General features: G+C 38.9%; 1 protein-coding gene across 1 annotated transcript in view; it reads left to right on the top strand.

The window, feature by feature from the left end:
* LOC124722247 (serine-rich adhesin for platelets-like) overlaps positions 1-19,464 on the top strand; it is a 218,441-nt gene that overhangs the window by 154,885 nt on the left and 44,092 nt on the right. Inside the window, exon 13 of the mRNA XM_047247437.1 lies at positions 10,844-11,196. Within this exon, the coding sequence (XP_047103393.1) occupies positions 10,844-11,196 (353 nt within the window). The remainder of the gene's footprint in view (positions 1-10,843; positions 11,197-19,464) is intronic.

Below are 19,464 nucleotides of genomic sequence, written 5' to 3'. Positions count from 1 at the left end.
TGTGAATTTTCTGTGGTGGCAAGATAATATCTGTTATCATCTCCACCCTTTGTTGTTTGTGAACATCTTATTACAAAACTTCTGCGTATGCATGTGATATCTTTGTGCTTGTGGTGGTGGTGATGGCGGTGATGACTTGCACAGGTGCATGCATGAGTATTAACAGTTTGTATATGCTCGTTTTGGTAGTGAAATGCATGATTTAAGATGATATGCAGAATTTCTATAGTGATATCTGTTTTTATATATGCTCTTTCCATTTTTATTGTGTAGAAGTGCTGTACTCTAGAAAAGTGTTATGTAATAAAGCAAATGCTTATTTGGTGTGTAGTAGCTTTTATATTTAATTTATCTGGATAACTGGTGAAATCATGATATCTACTTTATTGTTCACTTCACATCTGGAAATATTCACTGTCATTAAAAATTTACTTTGAATTACACAAAATAATGATGTTCATGCATTGTAAACTTTTGTTGTTTTTGCTGCTGCTGTAATACTATTACTTCATGTTAAATTTCAACTACAGTCTGTGTTACACTACTTGACGTGTGAAGAATGAATTATTATAACTTGTCATTGAATATTTTTTACTTAGTATGCTGAATATTAATTCCTATTCTATATTTCTTTGTGCTGTGAACAAAGTATGTATGCAGCAGGAGAACAATCTGCCAGAGTTTATTTTAGTGCTTTCAGTACTTCACATGTAGTATGTGATGAAGCATACAGGAGTGATTGAAAAATTTTGTATGTATCGGTGGTAGCCATCCTTGTGCCAAAAAGGACAGTTTATTATTGTTGTGTGGAAAGGACAATGAAAGTATTGGAGTTGTATGTGCTATTCTGTTTTCTTAATGTACAATGTTGCATAACCAATTATTTCCTGGCGCAAGTTTCTTGTATGGACTCTGAAATTTAACTGGTGATACAAGATCCAGTAACTTTCGTTTATAATCCTAGCATTTCATAAACAGTTCAAGACAATAAAATTATTTTCTTAACAAGAGGTAGTACACAAAAGTGGAAAATGCAGGGTTATTTATAAGTACCTGCAGGATTTCAGACGACAAATACGTGAAATCTACGAGACGTACAGAATATATGTATAAAGTATCCACTGTCTTGTTGTAATTGTGGTATAAGCCATTGCTGCAGCATCTGCAGGTACACAAAATCAGCCAGTTTTCTCTGCAAAGAAAAATTGTCCATAATATTTTCAAGAGGAAATGTGACAGTAGATGTTAACTTTAGTTAACTCGTGAATGTGTTCCACAATCTTGTGTTGATCTTCTGTGTTCCAAACATGCACATTATGACACTTCATCTTTCTAAATACTCAAAATGGTGCATCTCTGCCGCAAACTGACTACTGTGCACAACAACCTTTGTACAGTAGCTGCTGCAAGTTATTGCAAAAGAATGAACCTCATTGTCTTGAGTAGTTAACACATGTAACAACTGCAGCCAATATGGTTTCAGACACACACACACACACACACACACACACACACACACACACACACACACACTTCTGTTGAATGTGCCAGGCAGTTAATTGGGGGGTAGTTCCTTACTCAAGCCTGTCGTCAGTTTCTTTGGGCTCCTGATGAATGATTCCTGCATACACTCCCATCTTCTTTGCTGGTTGTCCATGCTGGCCTGTTTTCTTCACATTACATAAGCAGCCAGTTTCATTGAATGTGTTGTACCACCCAGAGATTGTTTTGTCGTAGAACTTTTATCTGATATTTGGAATGAAATCATCACTGAACCTCCACAATTTACTCACACAGCATGAGGACTCTAACCATACACATCATTCCATTATACGCTGTGTTCTAACACACCTGCCCGTTAGTGATGCACTTTGCACCTACGCCATGGCATTTATCATTAATTGAAATTTGGAAAGATGCTCTGTACACTGATACATGCCAGTTTTCTGCACATCTTTTGAAACTCCGGCGATACTTCTGTGTAATGCCGTATAGTTATAATGGTTAGTACTTGTACTTTTTGTTTTGTGATGGTATTGAAATGTTTATGATTTTGAGAATGTCGTCGTCACATTTTTAACAATATTAAATATCTCTAAATAGGAGTTTTAAGTAGTACAAAATGTATTAATGTTAAAAAAATACAAGGAAAATTATCTACCTGCTGTGCATAAAGTCTTGTTGCGAATGGTTGCTGAACTCTCAGAAACTGTTTTACCTGGGTGTGTGAGAACTTAACGTTGCACCTCAGCTTTGTGAATTTCAACTGTGGGTTGTGTTTTAACTAGATGGTGCCCTACCACACTGAGGGTTATTCGTTCACCAATTGTCGGATGAAACCTTTCCTGACAGTTATCAGTAGAGACTGTCTAACATCGTGGCTAGCAAATTCACCAGCTGTAACATTTCTTGACATTCTTTTTGTGGGGTTGTGTGAAAATATTCATTCCACCATAAATATGGGAGTCTTGTATAGGCAGTGATGGAATAGATGTTGCAACAATATGGACATAAATTTATTATTATTGCCTAGATGATCTGTGGGTAACAAACAGAGCACATGTGGAAGCGTATCCATAAAAAATAACTTTGAAAACTACCATTTGCGACTAATCACATACCTGTATCTAACATAGTTACTTACGAATAAATTTTAGTAATCAGGAAAAGACTTTATGCTTACTCTGTATGTGTGATGTTTGAAGCTGCAGTGTACATTGCAGTTTCCTCTCAGTTGCCAAGCTAGCATCAAATAATGAAATTTTGAATAGTAATAACGAAAGCAGATCACACCATTTGGAGAGAGAGGATAAGTGTTTCATTGCCTTGGCAGTGAAGACAATCAAAGAGTACTAATTGTACATCTAAGTACTTTGTCGTTTGTGTACTATTATTTGTCAAAATCCCCAGAAACACAAAATTGCCTCAATTGACTTGTGAAATTTGATGGAAACTCAAAATGTAGAATTCTTCTTCCAATACTTTTAATTTAATTTCAGGTTGCCCACTAGTCTGTTTCAGATTTTAAATCTGTAGTGTAATTCTAACAACAACAACTACTACTACTACTGATTCATATCCCCCCTCATCTAGACTAGACGTTATAATCTCTCAGACCAGAGATGTAGCGTTTACCAGCCATGAAATGGAAAAAAAAGTTTAATGTATGTCAGTTAGAATATCAAGGAAATTGATTGTGTTGGTCTTATAATGAGGTACCTTTAGTATCCTGGCCCCATTGTGATAAGAGGATTAGAGAGTTTTCAGTGTGTTTGTTACCTTTTCCAATTTTCTCGTGTGTTCATTTTCATCATATTCTACTTGTTCTCAGAGGAAAATTTGAAAATCTGTTAGTCTTTCTATGTTGTTGCTGTCTTTAACTCACTTTCATATATCAGAAATGTTCTTTGGGAGTTTGCTTTTGGAAATGTTGTCTGGAAGTTTTGTATTACATTTTCTGACTTTATTTCAAATGTCACAGTTACTCATTCAGTAATGCTGACTGATGTGTTCAAGCAAAAGCAACAAAACTTCTGATTTACCTGTTTACAAGTGACAGTTTTCACTTAAATTTTTCAAATAGTGGTTTTGGCTGTTAGTTACTATCGCTGGTGTAGCCCTGGCATTGAATGGCTTGCCATTTCTCGATATGTGATTTGTGTTGTCATCATTTATATTTTGTCTAACAGAATATGACAGTATTACTAACAATAAAATGGGGGTCATTTCATAATAATCTTTATTTTTATGTCTTATAATAAATACTTTGTAATGTTGTGTAATTCATTGACATATTATTTGGGCTTGGTAAGGAAATCTCTACAGATGAGAACAGTCTGTCGTAAGTAGACTGAATGTTCAGTTGTTGTAAATAAATGTTGTCATGCATTTGTCACACAAATTCTCCATAAAAGTCAAAACTTTCAACAATGTCGATCCTTATTTTTGTGACGATAAAAGTTATCAAAGAAGTAATGGAGACACACAGGTGCAAGTGGTATAGTAGTGCCCACTGTGATAACATTGGCACCAACAATCATATGTCATCTGCAACATCTTTGTCGTTGTCATGATGTATAGTATGGGCATATTCTTATGCAGCCTCCCATTAACAAGGTTTCTAATTTGCATGGCATCTTTAATTGAGATACAGGCTACACATTACTGAGTGTGTCAGCACGCAACCTAATTTCCACAGCCTTTTCAATGAAGCTACAGCTTCACACTGAGTGATATATTTCTGTGACAATCAGTTGCTTGCTTCACAAATACAGTATTGGAAATTGTCATGAGCTGGGAATTTTATGGATAATTAATGTAGCTGTTGCACTGACAACATTTATTAATACAACTGATCGTGGTTTTTAAACTACTTTAGGAAAGACCCATGTTAGAGTGAAGATAGCACAATATTGTAGTGCCTGTGTTGTTCAGGTATACAATGCAATGTTCCTCCAGACATGCATGCCTGTCTGAAGGAACTGGTACTGTGGTGACTACAACCATTGTGAAATACATAAACTGTATTCACAGTTGAGAATAGTGACAACTAACAGACGTAAGACGCTGCTAGGCGTAAGACTTTGGGTGACACTACAGAAGATAGTTGCTGAAGACATACTTTATTTTGAAATATTAATGTAGATTACCTGCGCTAGGGCTGTTTAAAGTGCTGTTGCTGTGTCAGTGACAACTCTTAGGGAACAGGCACAGAAAATCAAGGAAGGAAAAAGGATAAAATGTATATACACGTTGGACAAAACTCCTTAATGTGCATGTGAGTATCACATGCCTTCAGCTTCTTGGTGACTGGGATCACATTAGCTATCTACATCAGTAGTAGTCCCTTATAAACGTCCACAGCCATGTGCAGATCATTATCCAAGTCTTGGCCCTGAAAACTTTGCTTTTTTATAATCTATTTCATGTAGCACTAGTTCCGTATGCACATCATTAATAATAATAATATAACAATACTTCACTTTGAGTATACAGTAGGATAAAGCTAGAATCAAAGAAAGGATAAAAATGTGTTAACTATTGCAATTTATATTAAAAGAAATCTAAATTTTACCACCATTATTTACTATTCGTAGTGCTTTGCATAATAATGGCTTTTTTATGTATTTGTTGGCAAGATGAGTACCCCTAAAGAGACATCTAACCCAGCATACAGCCATTATGTATGACTTGGACAGCACAACAGATCAGTGTGACAGAACCACTAAATGACATTGGCGTCTCCATTAGTTTCAAACTATGTATGGCTACTAAACAGAAACTTTACTAATGAGAAGAAGATAAGAATAACTATTAAAATTGGCCAACCAACTACTTGACATGAACTGTGATTTCGTATACAAGGTTTTTGAAGTCTGGTTGCCAGAGTAGAATGCCAGTAGGCTAGCAGTGATTGTAAGACACATTGTTTAGACAAGAAATGTGGAAATGCTGTGCCACTGTGATTTCAGTTTCTATCCAATTTACTAACAATAAGCAGCTCAACCCACTTAAACCTTATCACCAAATGTTTTCAGAGTGAACACACACACACACACACACACACACACACACACACACACACACACACACACAGAGAGAGAGAGAGAGAGAGAGAGAGAGAGAGAGAGAGAGAGAGAGAGAGAGAGGGGGGGGGGGGGGGGCTCTAATATAATTCCTCCACTTAATATCTGTAAGGTGCGGTTCTCACTGAGGCGATACAACATGCAATACGACACATTGCGATAAAGGTCACACAACACGATGCTTACCGTTGAGATATTTGTGTTCCCACTGGGACGATACAATATGTGATATGATACGATACGTGATGGGACTCGCGATATGACAAGCGACAAGACTGCATGAATCACGTTTCAGTTTCAGTTGCAATCGTGAGCTCTTCTGAAGAGGACATTATTATGACTTATCATTCTTTAATGCTCATAAAACTGAAAGAGAAAGGAAGTGCTGGATGCACCAGTACAATGCTATAAATATCAAACATAGTTTGGCTGTGGTTTCTCATGAGGCTTCTCAGCATGAACACAAATTCTCCAAAATGAGTCCAGTCAGTTTCCACTTTTTGGCGCAACTAATGTCAGCTACTCAGACAAAGCAAGACATAAATTTTTGACTTGCTATTTCTCCTACTGAGAAGCTACTCATTACAATAAGGTAAGTTGGTGATCGTGTTGAATGATGTGAAACATGCCACCATGAAAAGTTTGTTTTTGTTAAGACCACCTAGTATGGCACTTTATTTGATGTGATAGGTTTATAAATAATAGTAACAAATTAATATAGCCAGGACAGTATATCTACAACTGCTCAATTTGACAAAGTAGTACACGATTCAGCTTGAGGAGTATTCAGAAGAAACACTGGATTTGAAGTGAGATCAGTCACCATTGATGGTGTAGCAGTGGGTGGTGAATTCTGAGAGCGGTAGACAACGTGTTTGAAGAACCGGAAGAATCGGAATTTAGCTTCCACCTCTCTCTTATGCCTGTCATGAAGTTTCCTGAAATCAGGGGGGCATAGACTGAAAATACAGCCAGTCAGCATCATCAACTGGTGACTACTAGTGTCTTTTTATTTCAATATTTCAGTAAGTTTTTCATTTACAGCTTCAGCTTATAGTGGCTGCATACGAAAATGAGAAACACGAGGCAGCTTCACACTCCGCATAGCAAGCGGCAATAGTCTTGCGTGTGGCACTTAGCTGCCGACCTTGACGCAGACAACCTCTGTCTTCACTGCAAACCTTTCAAAATATGCACTGTAGGTTACATATTTGTGAAGTATCACAATAACTGTGGGCAATAGCATAAAGATGTGGTGTGGCACTATAAGATGTGAAAAAATAAGTTTTTTACCAAGTAGTTTCCTTAGATTGAATGAGAGAGCCGGCAGAATGGAGAAGACATGAAAGTCAAAAAACCATGGTTTTTAAGATTTGCTGAGAGACTGAGAAGAGAGACGGATGTAGCTTGCTTCATTTGCATAAAACAATTTTTCTAGGCACATTTGATGACCCTAAATTTGTATCGTACGATACAGTTGCACAGAACAACTGGCATTCCCTGTTTTGCCGGGCAATATGATACGGATATGTGTCCATGTTGTATCGCTGTCATCCCATTGTGAACCAGTTCAGTCATTTCAGTTACTTTTCTATGCACTCCACCAATGCTGGTTGCTTCTGCATTGTATCACTAGTCACAATGCGTATCGTATTGCCTCAGTGAGAATCGTGCCTAACAAGTAACAGTAAATGGACTGCTTAAAGTGAACAAAAATGATTGCTCGTACAGTCTCATTCAGAAACTGTGTACAAAGTTTGCCTGCCCTTTATACAGATTCACTTTGAAGCAAGCAGGAAGATATTCAGAATCTGCAAAAATGAACATGCATATCACACAGCTAACAATGTAGGCACTGATTTCACAGTTGTCTGTCAAAAAATAAGGATAAGATGCATGTGTATTGTAGTAAACATAATTGTAGTTATACCAAAGTGAGGTTAAAGACAGTTTTTTTAAAAGATTCTGTGCGTAGAAAAAGATTGAAATTTCTGTTTGCTGCAGTCTAATGCCCCAAATTTTTTAAATCGTTCAAGTACTAAACATTTTCAGATCTGTTAAAAATAAATGGAAGGTATGCTAAGCATAACCATATCTAATTAATATTATACACTACATCTGATAAAACATAACAGTGCTTAGGATACCAGAATAGTTGAAGAGCAACCAGTCATTTACTTGTGTCGTGTGCAGAGTCTATGGGTGACTAAAGTACACTGAATTAAAACACGTTATGAAGAAATTTAGAAATTTGGTAGTCTGTGTGTGGTGTCACAAGATGACAATGTAATAATGTCTAAAGTAAAACAACTGCAGATATAAAATTACAAACGGTGTACAAAACTAAATGACACTAGAAAAGAATCTTGCAATTCACTGATCGAGCATGGTTTATACACTGAAGAGCCAAAGAAATTGGTACACCTGCCTAATATCGTGTAGGTCCCCCGCGAGCACCCAGAAGTGCTGCAACCCGACGTGGCATGGATTTGACTAATGTCTGATGTAGTGTTGTAGGCAACTGACACCATGAATCCTGCTGGGGTGTTCATACATTCGTAAGAGTATGAAGGGGTGAACTCTGTAGCAATTTTGGACATGTGAGGTGTCGCGTTATCCTCCTGGAATTGCTCAAGTCTGTTGGTATGCACAATGGACACGAACGGATGCAGGTGATCAGACAGGATGCTTACATATGTGTTACATGTCAGAGTCATATCTAGACGTATGAGGAGTCCCATATCAATCCAACTGCACATGCCCCACACCATTACAGTGTCTCCACCAGCTTGAACAGTCCCCTGCTGACATGCAGGGTCCATGGATTCATGAGGTTGTCTCCATACCCGTACACGTCCATCCGCTCAATAGAATTTGAAATGAGCCTCATCTGACCAGGCAACATGTTTTCAGTCATCAACAGTCCAGTGTCGGTGTTGATGGGCCCAGGCGAGGCGTAAAGCTTTGTGTTGTGCACTCGTCAAAGGTACACGAGTGGGCCTTTGGTTCTGAAAGCCCATATTGATCATGTTTTGTTTAATGAGTCACATGCTGACACTTGTTGATGATCCAGCACTGAAACCTGTAGCAATTTGCAGAAGGGTTATACTTCTGTTACATCGAACAGTTCTCGTCCGTTGTTGTCGTTCCCGTTCTTGCAGGATCTTTTTTCAGCTGCAGTGATGTCAGAGATTTGATATTTTACTGGATTCCTGATATTCACGGTACGCTTGTGAAATGGTCATATGGGAAAAATCCCCACTTCATCGTTACCTCAGAGATACTGTGTCCTATTGCTCGTGTGCCGACTATAACAGCACGTTCAAAGTCACTAAAATCTTGATAACCTACCATTGTAGCAGCAGTAACCGATCTAACTACTGCACCAGACACTTGTTATCTTATATAAGCATTGCCGACCGCAGCGCCATTTTCTGCCTGTTTACATATCTCTGTATTTGAATACGCATGCCTATACCAGCTTCTTTGGCACTTCAGTGTATTTTAGCCTTTTGTCTTGAATATGTTATTTTATACTTCATTATCACCGTTCTTTTGAAAGGAGAAATTTATTCATGACCTTTGATGTCCCGCCAACAGCCTTTCCACAGAGGTAACACCAGTTCCCGTCGGATCCCCAAAGTTAAGTGCTGTCAGGCTTGGCTACCACTTATATGAATGACCATCTGGGTCTGCCGAGTGCTGTTGGCCATTGGGGTGCATTCAGCCCTTGTGAGACCAGTTGAGGTGGTACTTGATTGAGAAGTAGTTTCTCTGGTCATGAAAACTGACAATGGGCTGGTAGTGAGATGTGACCACATGCCCCTCCATATCTGCATCCAAAGGCGGAGGATTGATGATTGGTAGGAAACACTGGGCTTTCCGAGGTCTGTTCGAGTCGAGTTTAGATGATTCCGGGTTCCACCTTGACAGTTTGGCTGATAACAAGAATGAGCACTTTTGAATGGGGCTGCAACCTCAAAACTAACCCCAAAGAGTGTAATAGGAATAAATATAATAAAAGCAGAAAGTTTAACAGTGGAACTGCTACTTCGAGAAAAGAAAGAAACTATTTAATAGTGGTATTTCACCAAGAGGGCATAATTTTCCATGGCTGTGGATCAGGTACATGATGCAGCTTAACTCTTGCTGCGTCTGATCTCATTGAGTACTAGTGTAAAGAAAACAGTGTGCTAGCATTCATAGTGAAATGTGTGTAAACAGAGAACTAGTGTGAATGATGTCACACACTTGCAGTCTACAAGAGGTATGAAAGATAATGTCTCTTTATCTTTGTTACTGACTATATTTTATGTTAAATTGGCACCCCCAACAGTAATGACTAAATGTTGTGTTACTTTGGCACTACGACAGAAACAGATGTATTCTCATGTATTGTGGAGCTCTGTATGGGCTTCTTTGCCTTACTGATTGATGTGTCACAAGGTATGCTCCCAATGAATCGCAGGGGAAGTGTGAAAAGATTCAAAGGCTAATCACCATATGAACAAAACGTCAACAGTAACAGTTTGTTGGTGCTTGCATACACGTGAGTAATAATTGCTTTATCTTTCTCTGTTCCCCCACAAATAATTCATTCCACAAATCTTTCCTCTTACCATGCACTGAACCTCTGGCAACTGAATCATGGTAGGCAGCATCATAAAACTGTTAAAACTCATGGACATTAAGACTTTTTGTAGTGTAATTTGTTTCTTGCAAGTTAGGAATAATGCTGTCAGTGCTCCCAAGTTTCAAAACTGAGAAGCTGACTTCTTTGAAAATTTTGCTTGAATGTGTATAATATGTTTGCCATAAGTTGTATTGCATGATCTGTATGATTTTTGTTCTAACAAAATGCTTTCCGTAACATATGGAGTAAAAACTTGTTAGATAGAAGTACAACATAATTTTTGATTGCTTGTTGAACGTAATTCGCTGTGATGGTTTTGCCCTTCTCAGGTTTTTTTAAATGTCTGCATATGACTTACAACTAATAAATATGATGTAACAATAATATAAATGGTTCAAAGAACTTGTGTGGTCAAGGCAAATGTACCTTTCAAATTTGAATGTTATCGCTATTTCCCACTAGCCCGTTTTAATTTTTGTAAAGTGCTTTTTATATATTGCCAGAGTAAGTTGTTGTTGTTGTTGTTGTTGTTGTTGTTATCAGTTGAGGATTAAAGATTAAGTCTTCCTTCATATATTAATACATTTTCTGAAAACATTTTTATGATGATAACTTTTTTTTGCAGGTTGGAACACAGACATGCATGCCACCAGAAGAATTTCCTCAAACTTCTGCACATATGAGTAACAGAGCATCTTGTAATGGATCACCGAATGGCCAGCAGTGTACATCAAACACATTTCTGCCATTAAACAACAATAAATCTGCGCTTACCTCTAGTAGTAAAATTCTACCTAATCACACGTCAGCAGCACTAAAATCCGTACCAAATACTGTGTTTACAAATGGCAGCAAGTCTCATGCACTATCATGTGCTGGTGGACCAAAGCCCCAAGCGAATTCCTCTCCTGCGTCTCCACCACGTGGTACTAAACGTTCTGCTACAAGTCCGTTGCGGTCTATAAGCAGAAGCGACCTGTGAGTACTTTCTTATTTTAGTTAAAATAATGTGTGAATGAAATTCCTGTTAGTTATTTGAGCGACTTGTGTGTGTGTGTGTGTGTGTGTGTGTGTGTGTGTGTGTGTGTAATCTGCACAAAAATCTATTTCGACTTATTACTCCCTGTTACTTTCTTCTGGTTGTGTGTAATATATCAACCCTAGAGAGACAGCTTGCTTTTAAAGCATGTTGTATGTCATACCATAACATATTCAGGTTAGTTACCAAAATAATATATATATTTGCTGCACTGTGAAAGGCGTAACTTAGGTGAGAATGTTAGATGACTTCGAGAGAAAGCAGCTTATGTTTTTCACGTTCTTTGCAACGAATTTAATGTGGAGGGAGGAGGTATGTGTGAAGTGGAATGTCCTGTTGACACAGGTGTCATTTGTGACAAAACGGTGTGAAACTGATAACTGCATGAAGTGTAGCCTTTTGGTCTCAGAGAAAGTGATTGTAGATGAACAAATGGTGTGCAACAGAATATAAACATTATGGTCTGACTGTTTTACAATCTATGCCAGGGCTCTTGTCAGCATAAAGAATGAGTCAATGATACACATGCCAAAAAAAGTGTTGAAGAATCAGTGCAGTGTGATGGGTAGCCAAAGATTGTTGATCAACTTGAAGAAATTACAGGGGCATTAGGTATTCACTACAAACTGCCTCCATTGAATCACAAAAACTTTGAATTTGCATTGAAGTGTCAGTTAACTGAGTGAAGAGTTTTTTTCGGTTCTGGGATGAAATATATGTTACCAAGTGTGCTCCAGTGTGAAACAAATTATTATTCATTGCATTCACTGAGGGATCTTCATGATACAAATTGGTAGGTGGGGCATTTGTTATTGAGTGTATAATTGTGGCCACATGCACTAGTTGTGCAGAAAAATTCTCAAAAACAGCTATTTTTTGCTGCGGGTTGCTCCTATGTTTTGCATAACAATACACATCCAGGTCTACGGACACTTCTTGGAAGTTGTTCATCAAGAGATAGAAGAATTACATTGAAGGTCTATAAAGCAAACTCCTAGCAGCTAAACACAGTGGTGAATAATTTTATGTAGTGTATTATGTACTGTAAATAGTACTCCTAATTTACGCGATAGCAAGGAAAGGGGTTTGTTTCAATCTCACGAACTGCTTTTTCGCAATAAAGAACAGCGGTAATTGTTTATTTCCTATTGTACTTCGACGAAGCGTGAGTAATTCATAGTCATACCAACAGTGTTTATAAGTAGTTGCGTGAGGTGTTAGAGCCCTTACGGAGTTATACATAGTCATACCAACAGTGTTTATAAGTAGTTGCGTGAGGTGTTAGAGCCCTTACGGAGTTACACTGTTCGATGAGCTGAGGTAGCGGAACGGTTAAGGTGTTGGGCTGCAAAGTGAAAGGTTATGATTTCAAACCTTGTGCGGTGCTTAATATTTTCTCTATTAAAAAACAATATTGGAGTGCCTTACGTCACGAATTTTATTCGTTTGAATGAAATTTCTAGTGCTTTGCCTCTTCATTAACTTTTTCGCTGCTGCAGACACGTGCTCCCCGCATTCCGCGCTGTGGGCGATTTTGTCATCACTGCACTTCTCGCCTGTGCAGACACATGGTGTTCCCACTGCTTTGACACACTTATCATTCGATTTCACAAAAACTATTTGGCCAAAAAATTTGATTTTTACACGTCTTCTTGCCTGATACCTTCCCCCCATAAATGACTTAATTTTGTTTTGATGTGCAGCATTAAATGTAGTAAACCATTGCACGAAATTTTGAAGAGTTTGCAGAGGTAAAAGTCCATAGCGTATACTTTCCGTATGGTCGATTTTAGTTGCCACAATGTTGAGAATGAAATGTGGACAAGATACCTAAATTTCATATAATATTTACTGTATAACAATATCTCATTTAATTTAAGTACCACATAGGTGTCGTATGTAATATTGAGAAATATTCCGTCTTTCGCGACTGTAATAAAAGTTTTATTTTTATTTTAAAGCACATGCATCGGTGAAAGGTATGGCACATACACAATGGTATTCATGTTCTATTTCTTGTTTTTGTTCCACAGTCGCAGTTTTACCAATGGTATTGAAATATATCCCTCTTCTGCAACTGTAATAAGCGACTTATTTAGACCAGATGCGTTTCTCTCTTTTGAAGCATCATAAGAGGACTGTATTTTGTGTCCTCCATTGCCAAGTCACCTTTTGTAGTTTTGTGCTGCGGTAGCACAATATTCAACGTTTGTGTTGGCTCATCAGTGTTTTAGCAAATAAATGCTGTTTGTGTGTGCCACACACAAAATTATATTTGACATAGCTCTGAGCACTTCACTGACAGACTGTATATTAAAGTCCTAATGTTTTTGTAAGTCCACGGTTTTGTTTAATGTATTTTGTCTACTTCCTTTTGATTGATTGAAGTGCTTTAAAATAAAGCCAAACGTGCCCAGTGTAAGTAAAACTTTTGTTACAGTCGTGAAAGGTGGAATATTTCTCAATATTACATACGATATGTGGTACTTAAATTAAATGAAATATATAGGTATCTTGTCCACATTTCATTCTCAACATTGTGGCAACTAAAATCGACCATACGGAAAGTATACTCTATGGACTTTTACCTCTGCAAACTCTTCAAAATTTCGTGCAAAGGTTTACTATATTTAATGCTGCATAATAACTGCGTTGAACATCGAAACAAAATTAAGTCATTTATGGGGGGAAGGGATCAGTCAAGAAGATAGGTAAAAATGTAATTTTTGAGCCAAATAGTTTTTGTGGAATCGAATGATAAAGAGTGTCAAAGCAGTCGGAACACAATGTGTCTGCACAAGCGAGCAGTGCAGTGACAAAATCGCCCACAGCGCGGAATGCAGGGAGCACGTCTTTGTAGCAGCGAAAGGATTAATGTGGTCGTGGTGGCTTTACTTCATGAACTGCGCGCCCCCCCTAAACGTAAGCTTGCGAACTATGCTATACTATGGCGCTGCTTCTATTGGTGCGTGTGTCGTGTGCAACTGGCAACGCAGCAATCTCCAGCGTCTGGGCAGGCAAGCGCAAGCCGCCAAGATAAAAGAATTGAACTATAGTCATTTCCTTTCCTATTCCACTAACAGATATAATGAGGGAAAGACAACTGTGTATATGCCTCTGTAAGAGCCCTAATTTTGATTGTCTTCAGGATCCTAATGCAAAATATATGTCGGGGGCAGAATCATTCTGCACTCAGCTTCAAATACCAGGTCTCAAAATTTTCTCACTAGCTTTCCTCGAAAAAAACATCACCTTCCCTCCAGGGATTCCAATTTGAGTTTGTGAAGCACCTCTGTAATACCTCGGACCTATTGGTAACAAATCTTGCAGCCTGCCTCTGAATTTCTTCAATGTCTTCCTTCAGTACAACCTGGTGGGCATCCCAAATACTCCAGCTGTACCAAGAATGGGTCGCACTTGTGTTTTATATGCCATCTTAAAGAAGATGAGCTACACTTTCCCAAAATTTTCGCAATGAAATGAGATAGACCATTCACATTCCCTAGTCCAGTCCTTACGTGCTTTTTCCATTTCATATTACGTTGTAATGTTACATCTAGGTATTTAATTGCTACTAATGCAGTAGTTGAATATTATGGGATTGTTTACCCTAGTTATCTGCATTAACTTACATTGTCCTAAATTCGGAGCGAGCTGTCATACATCAAACCATCTAGAAATTTTATCTAATCATCTTGTATCCTCCTACAGTCACTCAATGATGACACCTTCCCATACACCACAGCATCATTATCAAAGCGGTGCACATTGCTGCTCACCCTAACTGCCAGATCATGTACGTATGTAGAATGTAACAGCTATCCTATTGCACTTCTCTGGGGCACTTGTGATGATACCCTTGTTTCTGATGAACACTCGCTATCGAGGACAACATACTGGGTTCTGTTACTTAATAAGTCTTCAAGCCACTCATATATCTGTGAGCCTATTCTGTATGCTTGAACCTTTGTTAATAGTCTGCAGTGAGACACCATGTCAAATGCGTTTCAGAAATCTAGGAATATAGAATCAGTCTGTTGCCCCTCATCCTTGGTTCATAGAATATCATAGATATGAGATGTTAATGAATAGGAGTCGCTTTGGTGCGGCGAGCAAGAAGTTAGGAATTAAGGTCTGATGGGAAGCATGTCCAGATGGCTGAGGCAGTTAAGGCAGTTGTTCCAGAGAAGCAGAGCATCTGGGTTTGAATCCTGGACTGGCACAAATTTTCAATTCTTGTTGCATTGCCGCAATGTGATGCATGGCTGGAAGTCATTATTGCCTTCCTATCTCTTTCCCATCCCACTCCCTTGCACCCCCATTATTCATTTGAAGGTTATGTGAGAAAAGGGTAAGTTTAATTTTACATGAGCAGTGCTTTCTAGATCCATGCTGAAATTTGGACAGAAGCTTTTCCGCCACAAGGAAATTTATTATAAGGGAACTGAGAGTGTGTTAAAAGTTCTGTGCAAAGTGATGTTAAGGAAATGAGTCTGTAATTTTGTGGGTCCCTTTTCTTACCCTTCTTTTATACAGCAGTCTCTTGCACCTTTTTCCAACTGCCTGGGACTTTGTGCTGAGTGAGAGATTTGTGATAAATGGAAGCCAAGCAATGAGCCAATGCCTTAGAGTGCTCTTTGTGAAACTGAATTGCAGTTCCTTTCATATCTGGTTATTTGTTTGCTTTTAACTCTTTGAGTTGTTTCTGTATGCCAGGGAGGCTTATTCCTATGTCCTCCACATGGGAGTCTGTGCAATGGTCAAGTGACATTATGTTTGATGATTCTTCTGTGTGAACAATTTCTTAAATATGAAATTTAAAACTTTGGCTTTCCTTTCACTATCTTCTAATATGTTTTAATTGATTTTTCATAGGACCAGAATTTTGTCAGGTTCTCATTAAGATCTTTTGCTAAGGTATGATAGTGGTAGTTGTGTATGCTTCCCACACTGATCTTCTTACAGTTGCATGAATTTTTACTATCTTGTGCCTGTCAGCATTTGCGCATTCCCTTTTGAACTGAGAGTGCAACAGCCTCCTAAGCATTTTCTGAATTTTGTTCTTAAACCAGGGTGGATCGAAACATCTTCAATCACTTATTCGGCGCATTCTTCTTCAGAGAAGGATTTACAATCCTGTAAACTTCGTCCACACTTTCTTGAAGTCCATTATACTGGAAGTAAATGATACCAATTCATTGTCGAAGTGGGATGCTAATTACTGGTTATGTGCTCTTTGTAGCAGGAATACTCTCCTAGCCTTCTGGATTGAATTATTAACTTTACTAACCACTGTTGCTACGATATCAAGGTCACTAATCCCTCTCTGTATAATGATACCGTCAATAATGTCTGGCCAGTACATAGTTAAAAGGTCTAAAATATTTTCATTGCGTGAGCTGTCTCACTAGCTGTTACAGACAGTTTTTGGAAAGCGTGTTCAGAAGTACATCGTAAGACTGTCTGTATGTACCTCATGCAATGAATCTGTAAATTCCCCAGTCTATAATGGTAGGTTAAATTTGCCTCCAGCTAATATTGTATGATCTGGGTATTTCTGCAGCACTGTCTGTAGACTTTTTTTAAATGACTCTAAAGCTGTCACAATAGAATTGGATGGCATTCCACAATTAACTCAATTTCACCTAGACCATTTAATACACAACCAGGTACTTCACTGTCAGGCTCAAATTTGACCTCAGTAGTTCAATGAATCTCTGAATATCTCAAAGCTTTATACTTCAGGTTTCAGTTAACTCTCAGTCGCAAGAATAATTTCCTTTAGGGCGGTAAATTCAGGAACTTCGTTACACATACTTCAACAGTTTACTGATAAAATTTTGACAGTCAAAGTGTCATTACTCTGAATGCAGTCTGGTGGTTTTGCTGTCTGCATGTCATCTGGCGAATGTTCATCAGAATACCTCAAACTACTGCCTAGCCTAAAAAATCCCCATGTCTACTACACAAGTACTCTGCTACTCAAGTAGCTGCTTCATTTGTGTAGCGCCTACCTGCCGTGCTAAGGGGAGGCCTACAATTCCCCACCTGGTAATGCCCTGATCATCACAGAATCGGCAAATTCTTTGGTTGAGATCCTCTGTTCGGCTCCAAACCAAAGACCTCGATCAACTCTGTGAACAATGCTGTAATTGTGAGCTCTACTTCTACCCTGCATGCGAGGCCAGTAGCCTTCACCACTTCCACCAGCTCCCTGTATGAAATGAGGACGGCTCCAGAACCCGAGCGACAGGTGCTTGGATCAAGGAACAGTCGGAATTGTAGTTGTAAATTGTTGTAGTTGTGCTGGGAAAGTCCCCGAGCTGCAAGCGCTAATAGAAAGCACAGAAGCTGGAATCATTATAGGTACAGAAAGCTGGCTAAAGCCTGAAATAAGTTCTGCAGAAATTTTTACGAAGTCTCAGACGGTGTTCAGGAAAGATAGATTAGGCAGAATTGGTGGTGGAGTGTTTGTGTCTGTCAGTAGTGGTTTATATTGTAGTGAAGTCGAAGTAGATACTCCGTGCGAATTGGTATGGGTGGAGGTTATACTTAACAGCCGAACTAAGTTAATAATTGGCTCCTTCTACTGACCCCCAGACTCCGATGATATAGTTGCGGAACAGTTCAGAGAAAATTTGAGTCTCGTAACAAATAAATACCCCACTCATACGGTTATAGTTGGTGGTGACTTCAACCTTCCCTCGATATGTTGGCAAAAATACTTGTTCAAAACCGGTGGTAGGCAGAAAACATCTTCCGAGATTGTCCTAAATGCTTTCTCTGAAAATTATTTTGAGCAGTTAGTCCACGAACCCACGCTAATTGTAAATGGTTGTGAAAACACACTTGACCTCTTAGCCACAAACAATCCAGGGCTGATAGAGAGCATCAAGACTGATACTGGAATTAGTGATCACAAGGTCGTTGTAGCTAGGGCTCAATACCGTTTCTTCCAAATCCACCAGAAACAAACGCAAAATAATTTTATTTAAAAAAGCGAATAAAGTGTCACTAGAAGCCTTCCTAAGAGACAATCTCCATTCCTTCCGAACTGACTATGCAAATGTAGACGAGATGTGGCTCAAATTCAAAGATTTAGTAGCAACAGCAATTGAGATATTCATACCTCATAAATTGGTAAGAGGTGGAACTGATCCCCTGTGGTACACAAAACAGGTCCGAACTCTGTTGCAGAGGCAACGGGAAAAGCATGCGAAGTTCAGAAGAACGCGAAATCCCGAAGATTGGCTAAAATTTACAGACGTGCGAAATTTGGCATGGACTTCAATGCGAGATGCCTTTAATAGGTTCCACAACGAAACATTGTCTCGAAATTTGGTAGAAAATCCAAAGAAATTCTGGTCGTATGTAAAGTAATCGAGCGGCAAGACCCAGTCAATACCTTTGCTGCACAGTGCTGATGGTACTGTTACCGACAACTGTGCCGCTAAAGCGGAGTTATTGAACGGAGTTTTCCGAAATTCCTTCACCAGGGAAGATGAATGGAATATTCCAGAATTTGAAATACGAACAGCTGCTAGCATGAGTGTCTTAGAAGTAGATACCTTAGGGGTTGCGAAGCAACTCAAATTGCTTGATACGGGCAAGTCTTCAGGTCCAGATTGTATACCGATTAGGTTCCTTTCAGATTACGCTGATACAATAGCTCCCTACTTAGCACTCATATACAACCGCTCGCTCACCGATAGATCTGTACCTACAGATTGGAAAATTGTGCAGGTCGCACCAGTGTTTAAGAAGGGTAGTAGGAGTATTCCATCTAACTACAGACCTATATCATTGACGTCGATTTGCAGTAGGGTTTTGGAGCATATACTGTATTCAAACATTATGAATCACCTCGAAGGGAATGATCTATTGATACGTAATCAGCATGGTTTCAGAAAACATCGTTCTTGTGCAACGCAGCTAGCTCTTTACTCGCATGATGTAATGGCCGCTGTTGACTGGGGATCTCAAGTTGATTCCGTATTTCTAGATTTCCGGAAAGCTTTTGACACCGTTCCTCACAAGCGACTACTAACCAAGCTGCGGGCTTATGGGGTATCGTCTCAGTTGTGCGACTGGATTCGTGATTTCCTGTCAGGAAGGTGGCAGTTCATAGTAATAGACGGCAAGTCATCGAGTAAAACTGAAGTGATATCGGGTGTTCCCCAGGGAAGCGTCCTGGGACCTCTGCTGTT

This window comes from Schistocerca piceifrons, chromosome X, assembly GCF_021461385.2.
Source record: "Schistocerca piceifrons isolate TAMUIC-IGC-003096 chromosome X, iqSchPice1.1, whole genome shotgun sequence".
In the NCBI taxonomy this organism is placed as follows: Eukaryota; Metazoa; Arthropoda; class Insecta; order Orthoptera; family Acrididae; genus Schistocerca; species Schistocerca piceifrons.
The sequence above is the reverse complement of the archived record's forward strand: the minus strand, read 5'-3'. Positions and strand labels throughout refer to the sequence as shown.